General features: G+C 40.4%; 2 protein-coding genes across 7 annotated transcripts in view; one reads left to right on the forward strand and one right to left on the reverse strand.

Annotated features, from left to right (window-relative positions):
• Positions 1–16,698, reverse strand: part of emsy (EMSY transcriptional repressor, BRCA2 interacting) — a 32,977-nt gene extending 16,279 nt beyond the window's left edge. For 2 of the 3 annotated variants that reach the window (XM_051937651.1, XM_022218151.2), the window contains exons 1-13: positions 16,446–16,698; positions 14,549–14,657; positions 14,180–14,279; positions 13,947–14,021; positions 11,272–11,447; positions 11,030–11,185; positions 5,687–5,946; positions 5,362–5,602; positions 4,474–4,683; positions 3,737–3,886; positions 3,386–3,559; positions 3,163–3,299; positions 1,742–1,912 (exon numbers count right to left, since the gene is read on the reverse strand). In XM_051937651.1, the coding sequence (XP_051793611.1) occupies positions 1,742–1,912; positions 3,163–3,299; positions 3,386–3,559; positions 3,737–3,886; positions 4,474–4,683; positions 5,362–5,602; positions 5,687–5,946; positions 11,030–11,185; positions 11,272–11,447; positions 13,947–14,021; positions 14,180–14,279; positions 14,549–14,657; positions 16,446–16,448 (1,962 nt within the window). In that variant the 5' untranslated portion in view covers positions 16,449–16,698. The remainder of the gene's footprint in view (positions 1–1,741; positions 1,913–3,162; positions 3,300–3,385; positions 3,560–3,736; positions 3,887–4,473; positions 4,684–5,361; positions 5,603–5,686; positions 5,947–11,029; positions 11,186–11,271; positions 11,448–13,946; positions 14,022–14,179; positions 14,280–14,548; positions 14,658–16,445) is intronic. The other variant, XM_022218150.2, reaches the window with a different exon arrangement.
• Positions 16,699–17,917: 1,219 nt separating this feature from the next.
• The window catches only part of arhgef12b (Rho guanine nucleotide exchange factor (GEF) 12b), a 90,268-nt gene continuing 88,741 nt past the window's right edge, over positions 17,918–19,444 (forward strand). For 3 of the 4 annotated variants that reach the window (XR_007937135.1, XM_051937647.1, XM_051937648.1), the window contains exon 1: positions 17,919–18,551. Coding sequence is in view for 3 of the 4 variants with exons in the window: in XM_051937647.1 (XP_051793607.1) it covers positions 18,520–18,551 (32 nt within the window). In the remaining variant the exon portion in view is untranslated. Of the gene's footprint in view, positions 18,552–19,444 lie in introns of all 4 variants that reach the window. The other variant, XM_051937649.1, reaches the window with a different exon arrangement.

Below are 19,444 nucleotides of genomic sequence, written 5' to 3' on the forward strand. Positions count from 1 at the left end.
GTAATAAACTCTGAGGAAAAACTCCTAAACAGCTTGACGCAACAAAGTAAACTGAGACTTGCTGTTGGATCCTGACTTGAATAGATCCTCTCTCCATGTTGGAGATAATTTATTATTACAGGCAACTAATGACATGACCAGCACCACTGTTCATTGTGTGCAACGACACGCAGCTTTCTTGCTTTGGAGATGCTCATGTGGATTCTGCTCCAGGTGTTTCTTAAACTTAGAGTAAAAACTCCCAAACACCTGGAAGCAACACACTAAACTGTGACTCTTTGTATGACAGCTGTTTGATGTAAAGAAAAGTTTACAGTGACACTTGCTGCTGGATCCTAACCAGAACAGACCCTGTCTGCGTATAAGGGATTATTTAAAATTACAAGCAATTAGTGAAGTTATTGGTGCTGTTGTTCATGTATGCAAATGTGCACAGCTTCCTCACTTTGGAGACGCTCATATGGATTCTGCTGCTGTAGGTGTGTAATAAACTCTGAGGAAAAACTCCTAAACAGCTGGAAGCAACACAGTAAACTATGACTTGCTGCTGGACCCTGCACTGGACTGATTCTGTTTCCATGTTGGGGATAATGTATAGTTCCAAGTAATTAAAGAAGTTGCTGGTGCTTTTGTTCGTTGTCTGAAAAGACACGCAGCTTTCTTGCTTTGGAGACGCTCGGGTGGATTCTGCTGCAGGTGTTAAATAAACTAAGAAGGCTGATGTTTTTGGATAAATATTAGTGCTGCAATGTGGAAAAAGCCTTCCCTTAATAACTTCACACAGCTAGAAGTATCGTTGCTTGAGCGTATCTAGCCATTAAATTGACTGGGTGCGGTTTATACTTGTGCCATGTTGAAAGCAGATCTAGTTTTTTTCCATAAAAGTGACCGGTACGCTTATTCAGATGTGCAGCGGACATGTTTAGTTGCCATCAGATTAACAGAAAGGACTTCATGTCTGAAAGTGGTTTAAGGAGCTGAAAAGCAAAGTAGAGCAGATAGAAACCTATTCTCTCAGGAGCTGGAGGATCCAAGACAAGAGTGAATACTGAACACAGAACCTCCAAATATATACAAATGTGGCTCTATAGAAGCTGGACAGGCAAGCGTTTGTGAATATATTACGCTGTATCAGCTTCACACACTGATAATATGTCATTGTTGCTCCGGCTGAAACAATCACGTCATGCAAGTTTAATATTAAAGGTCAGACACCTGATCATGCTCCACTGCAGCTGTCTGATGATACCAGACAGATAGTAGCAAGATAGTAGCACTACTGTCAGCCTGTTTCATTAAAAGGCTCATTCCTCTCCCTGAATGGAGGAAGTGAAGGGAGAAAGAGGAAAGATAAGTGATAAAGCTTCACTGTATATTCGTCAGCATTTAGAAATGGGAACTTTTTTTTCTGTATAAGCTGTCGCATGTCTATTTTAATTACCGGCTCTCACTTCTCTGGAAAATATTCAAAGCTGGTGCCACATTATAGTAACTGATGCATTACTCTGAGGAAATTAACTAAGAAGATTATGATGAACAATTTGGAGAAGAAGCAGCTTTTGTCTTCTTTACTTACATAAAATAACCCTGTGGTTTCTTGTCAGTCTGTAGGTCATATGAAAATCCACTTGATGTTTGTAAACAGTCATATGATAACTTCTATGGCCTGTGGTTAACCAGGATCTAATGATAACATGTACAACGTGTTAATGATGAAACAGCACTACGGGAGGAAACCCACCTGCGTCTTTCCCTGCTGGCCGTAGACGATCTTGGTGGGGATGATCTTCGTGGCGGTGGACTGAGACCCGCTCATGCCTTTGGGCTGTGTGACGATCATCTTGGTGATGGGTCTGGAGGCTGTGATGATTGCTGGTTTGGTTCCCTGGACTGCCTGCAGGCTCTTCTCACCCTGCAGCACACACAGCACACACTTTACTACAGAACATCACAGATTTCAGTAAATAATATTTATTTACTATCAGGGTTCAGCAGCTAAGAGGAAACTGTATGAACTCAGCTGGAAAGACCTTTACAATAAATGAAGCTCTACTAAACAGACAACTGAAGAGATTTAAGCTACACCTACATGGGAAAAGCAGTTTGCTAAATCAGAAGATGTAGGTTTATTTTTAATTCTATATATTTTGTGCCTACAGACACTTAAAAAACACATAGCTAGTTAGCCGTTAGCTGCTGACAGGCTGCTAGCTGGTGTGTGCAGACCGCATTAAGGATTGTGTGATTGAACTGAAGCTCTCAATGCTCGTGAAAAGTAAACAGCACTGTTACCAACATGCTACTAAATGCAGCGAAATTAGTTATTACTTGGTAACTAACTACACATAGACAGGTAACATTTAAACAATAAAAAAATGTGTTCACGTTAATGTGTTGCATCTTTTTACCTTTCTGCCCTGTTTGGATTTCATCCACTGAATTATGTTTTTTAATGGTCTCCTTTCAAATCCTGATGTTTTTATGACTGTCATTGTGAAGCACTAGGATTTTCATCACACTACCACATTTACCACATCTTAGGGAACTGAATTTGAAGTCACTAAGTGTACATTTCAAAAACTTGTGACTGTCAACCTCAGCGGAAGAATAGAAAAGTCAAAATGGCAACTCCTGCTGCTCCTCCCACCTTTGTTCAGTGATTGAAATCATGAATCTTGAAATTGTCAAATCTGCATATGTTGTACTGTAATAGCTTTCAGTATAAATCAGGGCTGGGAAAGTGAAACAACAGTGCTGACATGCCCTTGAACAACGAAATAACCCCCCCAGCTGTCGCAGTGAAAATGTTCTGGGGCTGATAGATTAGTCTGTGATTCGACTGGACAAAAAAGAGCTTCTCAGCCAAATTACTCCGATTAAATAAACACCAAAATGTTGACAACATTGAGTGTAAAGTGTTGAAATCCAACAGACTTAACATTTTTAACACAAACACAAGGTAAACATCCTGCTGAGACTCCAGAAAGTCACTGATTACAGCATTAAAGAAGCAAGACATCACTCTTTATCAGTCAATGCCTGTTTCCTTTTTTATACAAAGCGAAGCTAATTGCTACAGATATAAGAGTGGCATCAACCTTCTCATTTAACTTTCAGCAGGAAATTGAATGATTTCTTTAGAAAAAAGTGTGATTGACTGACCCCGGCATTTAAAAGCGTCGTGACCACGTTCTTGCCTGGCAGTCCCTGGATAGTCGCTCCTTTGCCTGTGGTTTTCTGCACCACAATGACGTTGGGTTTGGAGGTCATGGGGATGGTGGTGATCTTAGTCGTCGTGCCTGCAGCAGAAAAAAAAAGACAATATTCTATTAACAACTGTAAAAACAGATGCAGAAAACCCTGCTGCAGGACGCCATCGACTCACCAGACACGATGTTGCTGCTGATGATTTTCCCGCCCAGAGTAGCCAGAGACTTGGGTACCACGGTGATGATGCTGCCGCTGGTGGTCTTGACGTAGGTAGTCCCGCCACTGGAGGCTGATATTCTGGCGCCGATGCTGGGACTAACAGTGGGTCTGGTATAGGTGGCCTGTGTAGCTGCGCACAAAACACAGAGTTAATAACCAGGCCTGGTATCAACCATCCCTACTTCTATCTGCAGCACCAAATATGAATCAGCTATAAAAAGTCAGATTTTTAATTTTGCATTTGATCACACAGTCATATTATGAAACCCTTAAAAGATGGATTTTGTTCTGCGATTGTGATTCTGACCTGTGGGCTGAGTGACCAGCTTGGTGGTCATGATGGCTCCGTTGCTACTGACGACCATGATGGGAGAGGAGCTGCTGCTGGACAGAGCCACAGATGAAGGTTTGGGCAGGATTTTACTCGGTTGCACCTGCTGAGTGATTATTTTCACTCCTGCACAAACACAACACATTTAGTCAACACAAACAAACACATGCTGCAGTGCTGAGTCATTATTCCACAACAATTTCTCATTTACAGCTTATCTGTTGTGTTTGTAATGCTTTTAAAATGCAGTCAAATTATTTGAGGAAAAAGAGAGAAAAAGAAAGGCAGAGATAACAAGAAAAAGAGATGACAGAAAGAAAGACAGAAATATATGCATACATACAGTACATGAAGTAAGAGATAAAGAAAGAAAGAAACAAAAATAGAACGAGATAAAGACAAAGAAAGAAACATACATACAGTACAAAGAACATATTAAGAAACAGATAAAGAAAGACAAAAGACAAAGGAAGAGATAAAGAAAGAAAGAAAGAAAGAAGGACGGAGATAAAGACATAAAGAAAGGAGACAAAGAATGAAAGACAAAGAAAGAAAGAGACAAAGAAAGACAGAGAGAGAGAATGAAAGACAAAGAAAGAATGAAAGACAAAGAAAGACAGAGAGAGAGAGAGAGAGAGAGAGAGAGAGAGAGAGAGAGAGAGAGAGAGAGAGAGAGAGAGAGAGAGAGAGAGTAAGTAATGGACTCTGCTGACCGGACTCCTGTTTGATCTGGATGGTGGGTTTGGTTCCCGGTGATGTGTTGGTGCTTTGACTCTGACTGACTCCAGCTCCTAAAGGTGAACTCTGCTGCAGCTGTTTGGGTGACTGCTGTTTGGGGAACTGAGCCAGGATCTGGGTGGGTGAACCCACCAGGGTTTTAGGAGACGGAAGTCTGGCCGAAGCCACCTTCACTCCGGCTGAAGCTGCAACAGTGAACAGAGACGGTCAGAGGCGCTGCTGTGATTTTAGCACTGCTGGCTCCTCAAACACAGACATTAGGTGAATCTGATGGTCCCAAATGTGAGAATTTGCTGTGTTTCCCTTTAGTCAGATTTGCTGTTGGACTAATTTTAAAATACAAATCTGGAGTTTGTCAGAGGTATATTATTATCTAAAAGCTATATCATCATATGCTGTTTCTGTAACAGCAGCTTTAAGGTTGCAGCAAAAGACAAAAACATAGAAAAACTAACTCGTTTCAGGAGTGATAATTACTTCATGATATGCTTGAGTTGTACTGCCTACCATGTACATATTTATTTGTATTTTACAAATTGATCTTACAAGTGGCTCTCTATTTGTTCTAGCCTGTGCTGGTATTTTACACAACTTTATTTTGTTTAATTAATGGATTTTACAAGTTGAATATTGTGCATGTATTTCTATTTTATAATATTCTAATATTATGTGTCTGCACATAGTTTTTTGCTGTCTATCTATACCTTGTACCGCATTTTTTTGTTTTAAAGCCTTTTTTTTTGTTTTAAAAAATAAGCAAATGTAGCTTTATTTTGCAAAGAAACACAAGCAACATTCTCAAGACTATAGATGCTAAATAGAGGATTAAATGCTCCATAAATGGGCACAGAAGAAGGTCATACATGATGCGACAGTTGACATGACCACTGAGGGTGTGGAGGAGACCACTGTTGTCACAGCGATGGCGTTAGGGTTTGAGGAAGGGCTGGAGTTTGCAGGAAACACCACCGTCTGTTTCTGAGTGGGGGTGGTCAGCATGGAGGTGGAGCCCAGCTTGGCCATGGCGGCGTTGTTGTGGGCATGAGACTTGGAGAGGATGTTGGGCACGAAATTGGAGCTCGGAGACGTCGTCACGATGATCACCTGATTAAACACAAGTGGATTAAAATCACAAGTAGCGTGTAGAGAGACAAGGTGAGGTGGCGAAAGAGATCATGACGAGCTCACCTTCTGCGTGGTGGTGTTGGTGGTCTGGATGGTGGGCTTGGTGAAGGTGATCTTGACGGGGGACAGGTGAGGTGGCAGGGAGTTGGCGATGCTCTGCATAATGTTGCTCATCTTGGGGCTGCCGCTCACGGGCACCGTAATGTTCTTGGACACCGGCGGTGACACCTTGGAAACCTCTTTCAGCATCACCGGCGATGAGCTGGAGGAGTTGGTGCGCCGTCGCTTACGAGGCTTCTCATCTTCGTCGGAACAGCTGACACCTGCGAGGAGAAATGGAGGGAAAAACATTAGGATTGAATAATAATTTGGTCCATTAATCAATCAACTGCTCAGTGTGTTGAAGCTTAACAATGTCTCGTTTTTTCCAACCAGTAGTCTAAACAACACAAATCAGCTTAGTACAAGACTTAACTAACCGTAAAAGACACATGACAATTTTCAACCAAGGCTGTCATGTATAAGTTTACAGAGGAAAATCATGAATAACATTTCAAACATCTCCACTGATTCATAAACATTCTGTGAATCTGAAACTGTAACAGACACAACGACATGGCCTGTTGTGCAAGTTCTGATCACATAGTCCAGAGTCTCTGTCATTTCTCGGTCCCTTCCTATTTTATGTTGTCACGCTGCTGTTCGATTCTCATGCAAAATCAGGAGCAGATGTTTGTGGGACTGTCGAATCAAATCCAGCAAATCCGAAGACAGAGAGCGGCTGTGTTTAGGAAATTTAAATCCCAGACTCAAGGGATTGACTGAGGGGAAAATTTCTGAATCATTCGTTCTGTGGAAACACTGGTCATTCATACATGGCAGGAGATGAGCTGTAGACTAGAGAGTGACACGGGAGTGGATTTTCACTCCTGTGCAATCCCACTCCCACAGAAAAAAAATCTTGTCCCGTCCCAATCCCAGGCCAGAGTAAAAAAAAAAAAAATCCTGTCCCATCCCACTCCTGGTAAAATGGCTCCCACTCCCATCCCACTCCCATTCAGAATGACTCCCACTTCTGTACCGCTCCCTTTTTTTCCCCCTTCCTCTAGTTTTTAGGCAATACAATGAATTTGATTTGATTTTCTCCCCGTTCTTTTTAGATTACTTTGTGTTCTGCAGTTTCATTTCAAAAGATATGGCAACAGGAACAGTTCATCTCTGGTAAAATTAGGACCCATTTATTACCACGGTCCAAACAAAAGTGCCTACCTTAGTGTAATAAACCCAAACATATGAAGCTTCATTTTGCTTATTTATTGAGCAATTGTTCCCTTTGAATGAATGAATAGACCACTCGTCCCTGACTCACTGCTGTACTTAACTATGGTTAAACATGTTTTGCAAGCGGCATACGGCGTGTTAACGCCGTCACACGCGACTCTCGTGAAGCTGAGCAATATTTCCAACTTCCCTGCCATTTCTGTCAGCTTAATAGATAGGTCCTTACTTCTTACTTTGCGTTGCAAATCAGTTTTTAGCACATCAGAGTCTACGCCAGTGTTAACTCCCTCCATTGCTGTTCTTCTTCTTTGAATTACGGCGGAGAGCAGCGGCCGGAAGCACTGTTGGCTTCTGGGCCGTGTAGTTCTTTTCACTTCCATTACAGTGTAGGCTTATTGTCAAAAAAACTACAAAATGGCGGTGCATGTCATAAATTATATTTTGTCTTATTGATTGGTTCCCGCTCCCGTCTGCTCCCGTTAACTTTTTATCCTGTACTGTCCCAATCACGTGAGCAATAGTAAAGCTGACTCCCATCCCGCGGGAATCCCACGGGAATCCCGTGACCCGCGGGAATCCCGAAAAAATGTCAGTCTCTACTGTAGACAGAAGAATAATGTTTAAATCTCTTGGTAACAAGAAAACAAACCCTGTAGTGCCCTCTGTAGGCTGATCAGTAGACTTTTTTTTAAATGCCTGACCAGAGAAGTGACCTGAAAATTCATTAATCCAAAACATTTGGCCAAAAGACACTAAAATTTAGCTACACAGTGTGCTTTCTCTTCTTATTTATGCTACTACAATATACATTATGAATGCTATTTTCCTGTCTAAGGCTAAAGAAAGAATCTATAAAATTAAACTGAGTTAAAAGTGAAACAGTGGTACAGGAATTATATCAAAAACTCTAATATGGTCATTACATTCAATCAGATCAGCATTTATGTTGAGAAAATTCTGGATAAAAAAAAGCTTCACTGTTTCGCTTCAGACTATTGGAAAGCTCTTTCCAAGAAAATATCCCACTTTAGCTTCAACACACTTGCATCACATATGGAAAGAACACATTCAAATCCAGCCTTTGCTCTCCAAGTCAAACCACAACCACGAAGACAGACGTAAGTACTGACCCTCTGAACTCCAAGCAGTGTCTAAACATTGTGTTTGCTCCTGTCACATTTTTACTCAGTGTGAACTCATTTTTTACTGCAATATAAAGTTCTGCATCTCAATGGAAGCAACAACCACAGCTAGAAGCCGAGAGAAATTTAGTAGCAGGAGACAGGTATAATTTCATAAATCATTAAAAAAGAACAAAAAGAGACCTGAATTTCTCCAGCTCATTGGTTTATAAAAAAATGAAAAAACCTGGAATCAAGTTGTATATATGCGTTACATGTTCAAGACAGAAAAAAACATGGCGACTTTCCATACAATAGATATTTACTATTTACATTTATTTGATTCTGCATATTTCTGCAGTTCAGCTGAAAAGTCCCTGAATTTTTCCTTTGCAACTGTTTTTGTATGGAGTTAGAACAGTCTCATAATTCACAAATGCACACAGAAGAATTCACAAATGTAAACTGCAATCCACAAATGCACACAGAAGAATTCACACATGTGAACTGGGGTTCACAAATGTAAACTGCAATCCACAAATAAATTAAGAAAGTTCACAAATGTATTTCTGCATTCACAAACTGCTTTTGTGTGTGAATCTTTTTTGAGACTGCTCTGCCGTCAGCTCGATCCACAAATGCATTTTTTTCAACACGGAAGTTTCTGTAGCCAATCAGATGTCTCCCTCCTTTCAGCCAATCACAAAAACTCACCCCACGTGGGGGTGGGTGTACTGTTCAGCCAATCATATGAACGCGTCCGCACAGCGTTATACTTGACCGTGTCATTGGGCTGAAGAGTGAAGCTGCCAGTCGGAGAGACCATGGCGTCTGATGGGGACAATAGACCCTTTATTTGTTTGCAAACATTGTGACGTTTTTTTGTGGCCGGGGCTCATGCTGGAGGCAAAAGCTGAGCGAGAAGTCAAGCGGGACTGGGAGTATGTAGTTTGCGCTGGGAGTTTGCAGCGCAAACTCGAACATTTTTAACCCGTTAAACTTCAGTGTACCGCCGGCGGTACACTTACTAATTTGCATAGGAATTTAAAGAATGTCCGAAGACTGCAAACGCGAATATATAAACATTATACGCCGATGGAAAGCTTAGATTCTCATGAATCCGCCGGTATAAACCACTTTCAGATGTGATTACCACAGCGGGTAATATAAACACATTTGTCCGACAAACAATGAATATCCATCCATCCTTTCTCTGTACACGGCTTCAACGTACACAGCGCGACTGACATTTCCGGGTTCATTATTCATAGAGAACGGATGGATGAATATTTGTTGTTTGTCGGACAAATGTGTTTATATTATCCGCTGTGGTAATCACATCTGAAAGTGGTTTATACCGGCGGATTCATGAGAATCTAAGCTTTCCATCGGCGTATAATGTTTATATAATCACGTTTGCAGCCTTCGGACATTCTTTAAATTCCTATGCAAATTAGTAAGTGTACCGCCGGCGGTACACTGAAGTTTAATGGGTTAAAAATGCTCGAGTTTGCGCTGCAAACTCCCAGCGCAAACTATATACTCCCAGTCCCGCTTGACTTCTCGCTCAGCTTTTGCCTCCAGCATAAGCCCCGGCCACAAAAAACGTCACAATGTTTGCAAACAAATAAAGGGTCTACTGTCCCCATCAGACGCCATGGTCTCTCCGACGGGCAGCTTCACTCTTCAGCCCAATGACACGGTCAAGTATAACGCTGTGCGGACGCGTTCATATGATTGGCTGAACAGTACACCCACCCCCACGTGGGGTGAGTTTTTGTGATTGGCTGAAAGGAGGGAGACATCTGATTGGCTACAGAAACTTCCGTGTTGAAAAAAATGCATTTGTGGATCGAGCTGACGGCAGAGCAGTCTCAAAAAAGATTCACACACAAAAGCAGTTTGTGAATGCAGAAATACATTTGTGAACTTTCTTAATTTATTTGTGGATTGCAGTTTACATTTGTGAACCCCAGTTCACATGTGTGAATTCTTCTGTGTGCATTTGTGGATTGCAGTTTACATTTGTGAATTCTTCTGTGTGCATTTGTGAATTATGAGACTGTTCTAACTCCATATTTTTGCTGCTGATTCACTAATTGCCTCACGGTTTCCCTTAGGAATGCAGATTTTTTTTTAACCCAATCTCGTTAAAGCTACTACTCTATGTTTAGCAAATTTTTAAATGAGACGTGTATAATGAAGAGATTTTAATTAAATATTGCCATTTTAAGCGAATCCAGATGAAACCAAAAGCCACAAAATCGATTCAAGGACCATCATGCTGAAACTGAATGTTAAATCCAATGATTCTTTCTGTTTTTACAGTTTCTGGCTCTGATATATCGTGTAACTTTGGCAATGTTTTCAGAATTTATTGACCAAGTTTGTACGCAAATAAGGAACTTTGACTCCAGTGAATCTTATCTCACTGTACAGTAATCAGACAAAAATAAATAAACATATGGAGAGAACACTAACAATAAGCGCATATAAAAACTCATATATATCCATGAATAGCATTTCTCTATTAATATTTTAAAGATCACATGCCTTTCAAACCAGCTGGCAGATTGTGGTAGAGTTAACCTGCACATCTAACTTAGCATATTTATGAATATATGACACTATTCTTTAACAGGCACTTTTTTCGTTGAAGAAAAAATGCACTAAATTAAAAAAATGTCAATGTAACCTATTCCACTGAGGTGTCCTCTACAAGCCTCTACGGTCTCCTGTGTAACGACAACAAACGTATTTCATATCTTGACTGTAATTCTGAGAATGAATTCTGCTGGATTAGTCTTCTAATAGGCAATAATATATTGTTTCTTCTCTGATAACACTTCTGTCCTGCCCGAATGTCTTCACTCCACTACACAACTATTGATCCCTTTTAATTTTCTCACAAAAAAATGCTATAAGTTTCAGTCTCTTCTATTCTTTAAATCCAAAGGAATAAATGGACAAATGCTTGTGTTGCTTTGTTGTTGTCGACACTCACTCTTCACATATACGGTGCTCCCGCTGGGCAGCACCACCACGTTGGACGAAGGGCTTGGAGGTCGTGGAGATTTCACCGTCGCTCCGATGGGCCCACTGGTCGCTGTGGCGCTGGTGGAGGTGCAGGTGGTGCTCGTGTAGGAGTAACATACAACCACTGCAGGGAGGAAATGGAACACATAATTCCAAGTCTGCAGCGTCTCAACACACCCTCGACTCAAACCCAGAGTGTGTCTGGCCTACCTTCTTTGTTTCCTGTTTCTGCTGGCAGCATCAGGGAGGCGTTCTGATTGGCTGTTGCACTGGCCACGGCATTAGCGGTGACCGTGAAGGCCGTCTGGGGGACCAGCCTCGGCATCAGAGGGACGAGCCGGCGTCCTTCAATGGACCATTCAGACGAGCTGTTGGGACCCGACATGCTGGAAAAGATTTGATGCATTGTTTTAAAACAACAATCTGCAGTTCAGTGCTGCCCGTGTGTCAAACAACTTCACATCTGGTAGAAAAGATCTACTTATCCTGAGGAGACAGACAATAGCACATTTTCAGAATTAGAACACCAACTTTATTCAACATTTAACAAGTTTAAGTTAAAGGTTGTACTTTCTGCACCCTCAGGAGTGAAAGCGATGTTGATTTTGTCATCAGAGAGTGTATATTAGGCTCTGTATTCTTTGTATTCAGTTGTAAAATATATGTGAAATTAAAATAAATATCGACACTGTCATTCTGACTAACTGTGATTACACTGTGACTAATCAGAATTTAGAGTCCAGATATCTGTAAGTGAAAGCAACAGAAAGATCTTTACTCCAGTCAAAATAACAGTTGCAGATTTCTAAAATGTCATTATTGAGGCTTTTCATTGGATATTGGTCCAGCAAAGCATCTGAACGGTGTTAGCTGTAGTAATGAAGGTTATTGTGGTGGAGGAGACAGCTAGAAAATGAAAGAGTTTCTGGAAAACAAGAGCTTCATTCACCAGAAACTAACTGCAGCTGAGGCTGATGGGAATACCAGTAGGTTTCCAAGTTGACCTGATGATGGTGCTAAAGGAAAAGGTACTGATAAATCAAACCACGAGAAATCACTGCCTGGACTTGATGAAGGTTTATATGAAGGTAGTGTCTACAGATACGGACCATTTGCCAGACAGATACGGACCCGTACGCGAGTCTTGCGAGTCAAGAAGCTGCTAACTACTGCAAACTGTTGAAAGGTAAGCAAAACTTCAGTGTACCGCCGGCGGTACACCTACTAATTTGCATAGGAATTTCAAGAATGTCCGACGGCTGCAAACACGATTACACAAACACTATACGCCGATGGAAAGCTTAGATTCTCATGAATCCGCCGGTATAAACCACTTTCAGATGCGATTACCACAGCGGGTGAGAAAAACACATTTGTCCGACAAAAACGAATATCCATCCATCCGTTCTCTATACACGGCTTCAACGTACACAGCGCGACTCACATTTCCGGGTTCATTATTACACACAGATGAAAATATTCCACAAAAAACGGCCATAATCCAAACTTTTACATCCAGACGACACAAGCCAGTAAACTATTTTGTCCAAAACATGTCCTGAAGTCGGTATAAAATCCACGAATTGGTTGTTTTCAAGGAAATGCACCCTGTATTTTTCGTCATTTTTTTTGTTTAAAAATAGAATATTAGCGATTTTTTGTACTGAAAATGGCTGGAATTGACTGCAGCTTAAAGGGTTAAGGTTAGGGTTACTGTTAGGGTCAGGTTTAGGGTCCGTACCTGTAGTACCGATGCTACGGTCCGTACCGCTAGCGTCTACCGGGAGTCACGTGACCAGATCTCGTGTATCTGATTGGCAAATGGCAAGTGCCGTATCCGTAGTCCACAGGCTACGGGTACGGGTCCGTACCTCTAGCAACAACCTTATATGAAATTTGATAGCTAGAGATGCATTTGGATCAATGTAGAGGCATGTTATTTCCTTTGGTTCTTCACTCTTTTTGCATCATTGCTTTCAATGATGTTGGTGTTGACTATCTGCACTGTGTCTATTTGTACACCCCCTCTCAAAAGTTTTGAGGCGGGTTCTAATTTATTTGAATGAGAAAGTGTCTCAAAACTTTCGACAGGGGGTGTACATGTTGTCCATGTCTTAAGCAATATTATGCCAATGCCAAATGTCTCCCCCGGAGCATTAAAACTTTACTCTATTCTATCCCTAATGGATCTCACCAGTGTTTTATGGTGTTTTACAGCAAATCATGGATATTTAACAACAGTCTTTTTGTCACTACTATCCTTTTCTCTCTCAACTCACCCCAACCAGTCGAGACAGACGGCCGCCCTCCCTGAGCCTGGTTCTGCTGGAGGTTTTTCTTATTAAAAGAGAGTTTTTTTTCATCACACTGTCACCACATCGTTGCTCAAATGGAATCACTGGATTCATTAGGTTTTTTCTCTGTAATATGACAGTAATAATGTCTTGAATTTACTATGGGAAATAGCCTGGCATGATTTCCATTGTAAATTTGTGCTGTATGAATAAAACTGAATCTGACATTTGTCACAACAATTATCATGCCTATGTTTTATTGTTGTCAAAGTTACACTTTTGTTGCAGATTTCTATTATTCATTTTCAATTGCAACCAGATTTCCACACAAAAGTATTGCAACATTAGCTTGCAACTTTCACAACACTGCACTGAAATCCTCACATCGCTGTCTTGTCATTACTGAAGCGTTCTGAAGAGACTGTGCTGTTGTTTAAAGCCTGTACTTCCACGTTTTCACAACATAATTAAATAAGTTAAAAGAAAATCTAATTTCTGAACTCAAATACCTCATAATTGCTGAAACAAGCAAATAACTGAGGAGTGTTTTCAAGAAAACAGATAAAAACACGACTGAAGCCGCACACTTACTGATACGCAATGGTGGTGAGGCGTTCATCATTGACGGCCCTGCGAACTTCTGCACGATGGCGCTCTGTTGAGATGCTGGAAGGATGAGAGTGTAGATGGGTAAAAGGGAAAAAAATCATTTCACATAAAGCATATTATGCATTTTGTGCTCTTCCTTCAATTTGTGCAGTGAGGAAACTGAAGCTGTTATTTATCTCCATGAACCAGATTTGGAATACGAAGGGATCAGCTACCCGAGGACTTTAGTGAGCTCCCCCAGCAGGTCCTTCTTGTCCTTTGTCAGGTCTCCCTGGGCTCGCAGGGCACTGATGACTCCGGCATAAGCCTCCAGCTCTGGGAGACAGAAACACACATCAAACAACAGGCAGCACTGAAACCTATTACACATCTGATTACATTTTGTGCAACTGCTATCATTTTAACACAACAGACAAACATACAAAACCTAATTTAAGTCTCTTTAAATTTGATTAAAAATCAAAAGCAGCTTGGACACAAAAGCGTTGTGATTGTAATCTGCTCGACTTGTTGCGAAGAATATTGTTCATGTTGGGTTTTACTCTTAGATGGTTCATTATTCATCTTTTCCTCTTTGAACTTACCCAGTTTACGGAGAATTCTTTTGCACTCATCCCTGCCCAGGTCAAGGATGGTGGGCCATACCACCGGCATGGTACCAGTCAGCACCGGTTTCTCCAGCTGAATCATGGGCTGAGAGGAGACAGAACAGCAATGTGAGTTAAGACCACATTTCCCATGATGCTATATGCCATTTATCATAACTGATCATATTAGATATCGTGAGGTCTAACACCACTTGTTTATTCTAACTGTACTGAGATTTAAAGGTTAACATAATAATGATACGTTGAAGTTCCCTCTAATTCTAAACAAACTAAAGAATTTTAAAGCTTTGCGTTGCAGGAAAAGTGTGAGTGACAAGTTAATAATCTATTAATAGTTGTATGCTGAGGAGAATAAATCCAGTGTGAGCTGTTTTTTTAAATGCTTGAAATATTTTAATTAAGTGTCATTGATTTAATCTGGAAAAATGCTCCCTATAAAGATGCTTTGCTTGTGGAAGAGCTGCTGAACATAATTACTCTGCTAATTAGCAACATGCTAGAACAATTCAGCGATTATGCAAAACACAGTTGGACAAAAGTACATTGTTGAGAGTTTAGAAAGGTGCAACAAATTCATGCTTTTATACCACAGATGTTTCGGCACTGTTGTCAGGGCATACTACTGCAAAATTAGATTTTGTTTTTAACAGTGAACTGTGAAACAGAGTTGCGACAGCAAATGGGTTAAATAATTCATTTCCAACATTTAAATTACACAACAGTCACCAAAAAATACCTTCATTTCTGTTTCTATTTGGTTATTAGGCTTTACAAAAAACACTCCAAGATGCTGATTATAAAAAGAAGAACTGGTGAGTTTTGCTTTAAATAAGTAACACAAAGGACATACAAGAAATCTGGTAAAATAGTTTTGAATAAATAAAATATCTGACTCCATATTTTTTTGTAAACTTCTATACTCCTCTATGACAGTAAATTGAATATCTTTGGGTTGTGAACAAAACAAAACATTTGCCTTCCTAAGTTTTAGGAAACACTGTGCGTATGTGTGCGAGTGTGAGACTGTAAATATAAATACTGAAGTGTGGTGAAGTTTTTTTCCCCTTTTTCTGAGCATTTTTCACCATTTTCTCACTTCTAATGGACCAAATTTTCGATTATTTGAAAAAAATAATCAAACAGATTTATTGGGAATGAAAGTAATTGTTAATTGCAGGAATAATTTTTGACAATTTAGTTGACGGCACAGAATATGAATATGATGTAAGTCTTGTTGTCGTGGCAACAAAGACAATATTTGTTGCTTATGGACAATAATAATCATCAGAAAGATTAAAACCAAATTATTCAGATGAAGCACATTAATATTAGTTCATTTGATGGCATAAATGATTGAAGAAGCCAGGGTACAGAATGGCTTCTTGACCAGTTCCCTATACTGTGCATTTAAGTCCTGACTATTGTTCATACAGTGAGCAGTACCGCCCATCACTGGGCCTCTGACTGACTACAAAACAAGGCCAACACTACACAAAAATATGACATTTTGTTTAATTCAGATGGAGCTTAGATCAACAATTCATGAGCCGAAAGTGACAGGAGGCTCTCAGACTTACAGACGTGTAAGTTTGGTCCTGACAGATCCCGTTATTTCAGTAGAAGCTAACTATTCTATATTCTGGGTCAAATTCTGTCAGTACAACGGGGAAGGCGCTTTCATCAAACTCTCCACTGATCCGCTGCTGTGCGAAACATTCCAGCGCCTTTTAAAATACATTTATAAAACCAGTTAAATCCTCTCAGGTTCAGCAACAAGCAGAGTGGCATTAAATTCAGGCACCGCGGACGGAAAACCTTTGCAATAGATGATGTTAGCTTAGCTAGCTAGCTGCTCCTATGAGACAAATCTTACCATCCGCTAGCAGGACAACTTCAAGGCCTCCGTAAATCCCAGAGCCGATCAAACATGACTGGTCATGAGACATTCAGCTAATCTACCGCATCATGTACGAATTCTCCAGGAAAAACAAGATGTAAACTGCTAAAATGACTCGATCTCCCCAAAGATGTGCCAGTGTTTATGTTATCTGCTAAGTAGCGGTTAGCCTGTGGATGTATGAGTTCTTCTTCGTGGGACAATGACGGATTTTTCTTCTTCTGTGGATGCGCGGCACTGCCACCTCAACGGCTGGTTGCTGTAAATACTGTTGATCTGGAGCCAAACACAGCTTGTTAACTGATTTAAAGTCACACAAACTGTCCCACTGAGACAAACAAATGAAAATCAACACAAATTTTGTATTAATATTGTTGTATTATTGTTGATTGTTGTTAAATACAATAAAAGAATATGAAATGCTATGTTGTCTGTGTAGATTCTCAGTCCTCCAGGTCTTACTAAACCTAAGAACTTTAATAAAAGGCATTTGGACGCCTCTCCTTTATTTTTATGTTTTGTTTTCAGTTTTCGACTGAAGCTACGCTACTCATCACCTCAGAGGCAACATGTTGTAGCTTATTCATTATCCTTTATGTAAAACAGCACAGTATATGTAAATAATTTGCTGTTGGGTTCAGCTGTGACCTGATCTTCGGTGTTGTGCAGGACATTGAAGAGCACCGTTTTGTAACTTTTTGCTATTTCAGAAATATTTTATATCATCCTGACTGTTGCACATTTTTTCGGAGGAAAAAGAGGGAAATCAAGTGTTTCAGGATACATATAAAGCCAAAAATTCAACCTTAGATTGAGCCTGGTGGTTCAGCAGTGAGATTGTTTAATACCAAGGTAGTCACAGATATTTGTGAAGAAGACTGATATGAATATGAAAAAATCTAACTTTTCAGTTCAATGCAGGAATTCATAATATTTTGAACGTGGCAAGTTTATTTAATCAACCTGCCGGCTCAGGACTGGTAATAGACAAGACAAACTACTGGTAATAGAGCTAAGCAGCTACAACCTCATATATGGATATTTTTAATGAATTTTGTTTACAGAGTAAATTATTTTAAAGTTCTTTGTACACAGGGTGAATGCACGTTTTGCATTTTTTTTTCTGTGGCAAAGTAAAAGGCGAAACAGAAAAGCGACAATAAAGTGGAAGCTGGTGGCGTTTTCTGCAAAATATCTGCATAAGTTTGTACTTCAATTGCATTCAGTCAGTGTATGTATTCAGTGTATGCATTCAGTGTATGTATAATCAGATTAATGAAAATTAGCATGTTCATCCTGCTCCACATAAATGTGTTTACTTGTGAGATAAAGAAAAAAAACGCTTAATCGTGACGATTTTGGAAACTCCGAGGAGCTCCTGAACGCACCAGCACGGAAGGTGGGTTTTTGTCCATTTCCCCCCCTTTTTTTCCTTTTCCCGTTTATGGGGAGGGGGCACCGAGCATTTCCTTTTTTCCATTTGCATCACACAGAGGATCGTCGCTCTGCTGTTTGCACGTTAGTTTGCATTAAACCGAGCCGACCTGCCAGAGGATGCTGCAGGATCGGATCAGCGCAGAGGACCGCCGCGGAAACAACCAGAAAAAGTTCAGTTCGGAGTTTGGAGCCAAAGTTTGACGGACTTTTCCTGGCCGGACATTGGAAAACAGGCTCATCATGGAAGGATTTTCTCAGGAAAATAGCAGCTTTTTCTTCTGCTTGAGGTAATGTGAGAAAGTGAAGAGACTTTGTAGAGGCTCTAAGGTTTTCCAGATGTCTCCTCTGATGCAGATAACCGCTGCTGTCTGATTCACACCCAGAGAAAAAGAAAAAAAGCTGCACACTTTTTCCGGATTACAGGCAACGTCGCTCTGCTGGGATTTTTTCAGAAATCGCTCCTTTCTGTCTGCATGCTGGATGTGAGGACGCGTTTTTGGGACATGGGCGGGGACCGAGGAGACAGAATAAAGAAGCTGTTTTAATTAATAAAGACTTTATGATTAAAATGTTATTCCGGTAAAGCCCTCGGAAACTCACAAGGGAAGATCCAATGAGTGGCACACAGTCAACACTCACTGACAGGTGAGACAAAAACTCCTTTTCTTTCTTTATACGCTGTTTGGGAACAGAACGAACCGCATCATGCCGAACTCTGTTTGAAAATAGCCCAATTTAAGATTAACCTACATGTTAGAAAACGCACACAACTAGCATAACATCATATAGGCAACACTTTAATTTAGTTTTGTCTTGTGATTATTTCGGCATTAAAATGATTCCCTAGAAAGTCTCCTAAGTTTCCACAAATCAGAATTAGTTAAGTTGGTTGTAACGCCAACCAAACTCAATTCACGTCACACTCCAGTCTGAGCCGCTCGCTGATAAAACATAAAGGGTTGAATTCAGTACTTTTAAAGGTGTTTCAGTTGCTGTTTGTACGACGGATTAACTACATGACTTTGATCAATTATGAGACCCCTTTAATCATCATGCAAGTTATAAGTTCGAGTAATAAATGCAGAACAAGTTGAAATTCTCAGATTTCTCAGTGGAGTTCGTGCTGTCTTAAATGCTGCAGGGGTTTTCCCCATTTGCTGGAGAACATGGTTAGCCCACATGAACCAGCAGGGTGCATCTTCCTGGAATGACGTTGACTCCAAACAAATCATGGTTTATTGAACATTTTTTGCTCATTATCCACATGTCAGGATGCAGAGTTGCACATGTCCCACATTTTTGGAAAGTGTCTACTCCAGAAACAAGTATTTATGCAGTGTCACAGGAGACTCTTTAAAATGAGCAGTCATGAGGAACCACTGGACTGTGGATAACTCCTAATGTTTCATAAAAGTCACGTGGGCTTCATCACAGCAGTGTTTAAAGTCACTATAACCTTGAATGTCAACGTGGTTTTAAAACGATTATAAAACCTGTCTCACATAAGAGAAGTAACCTTCATTTTGTGGTAAAGTCTT

The sequence above is a fragment of the Acanthochromis polyacanthus genome, chromosome 17 (assembly GCF_021347895.1).
Source record: "Acanthochromis polyacanthus isolate Apoly-LR-REF ecotype Palm Island chromosome 17, KAUST_Apoly_ChrSc, whole genome shotgun sequence".
NCBI classification, from domain to species: domain Eukaryota; kingdom Metazoa; phylum Chordata; class Actinopteri; family Pomacentridae; genus Acanthochromis; species Acanthochromis polyacanthus.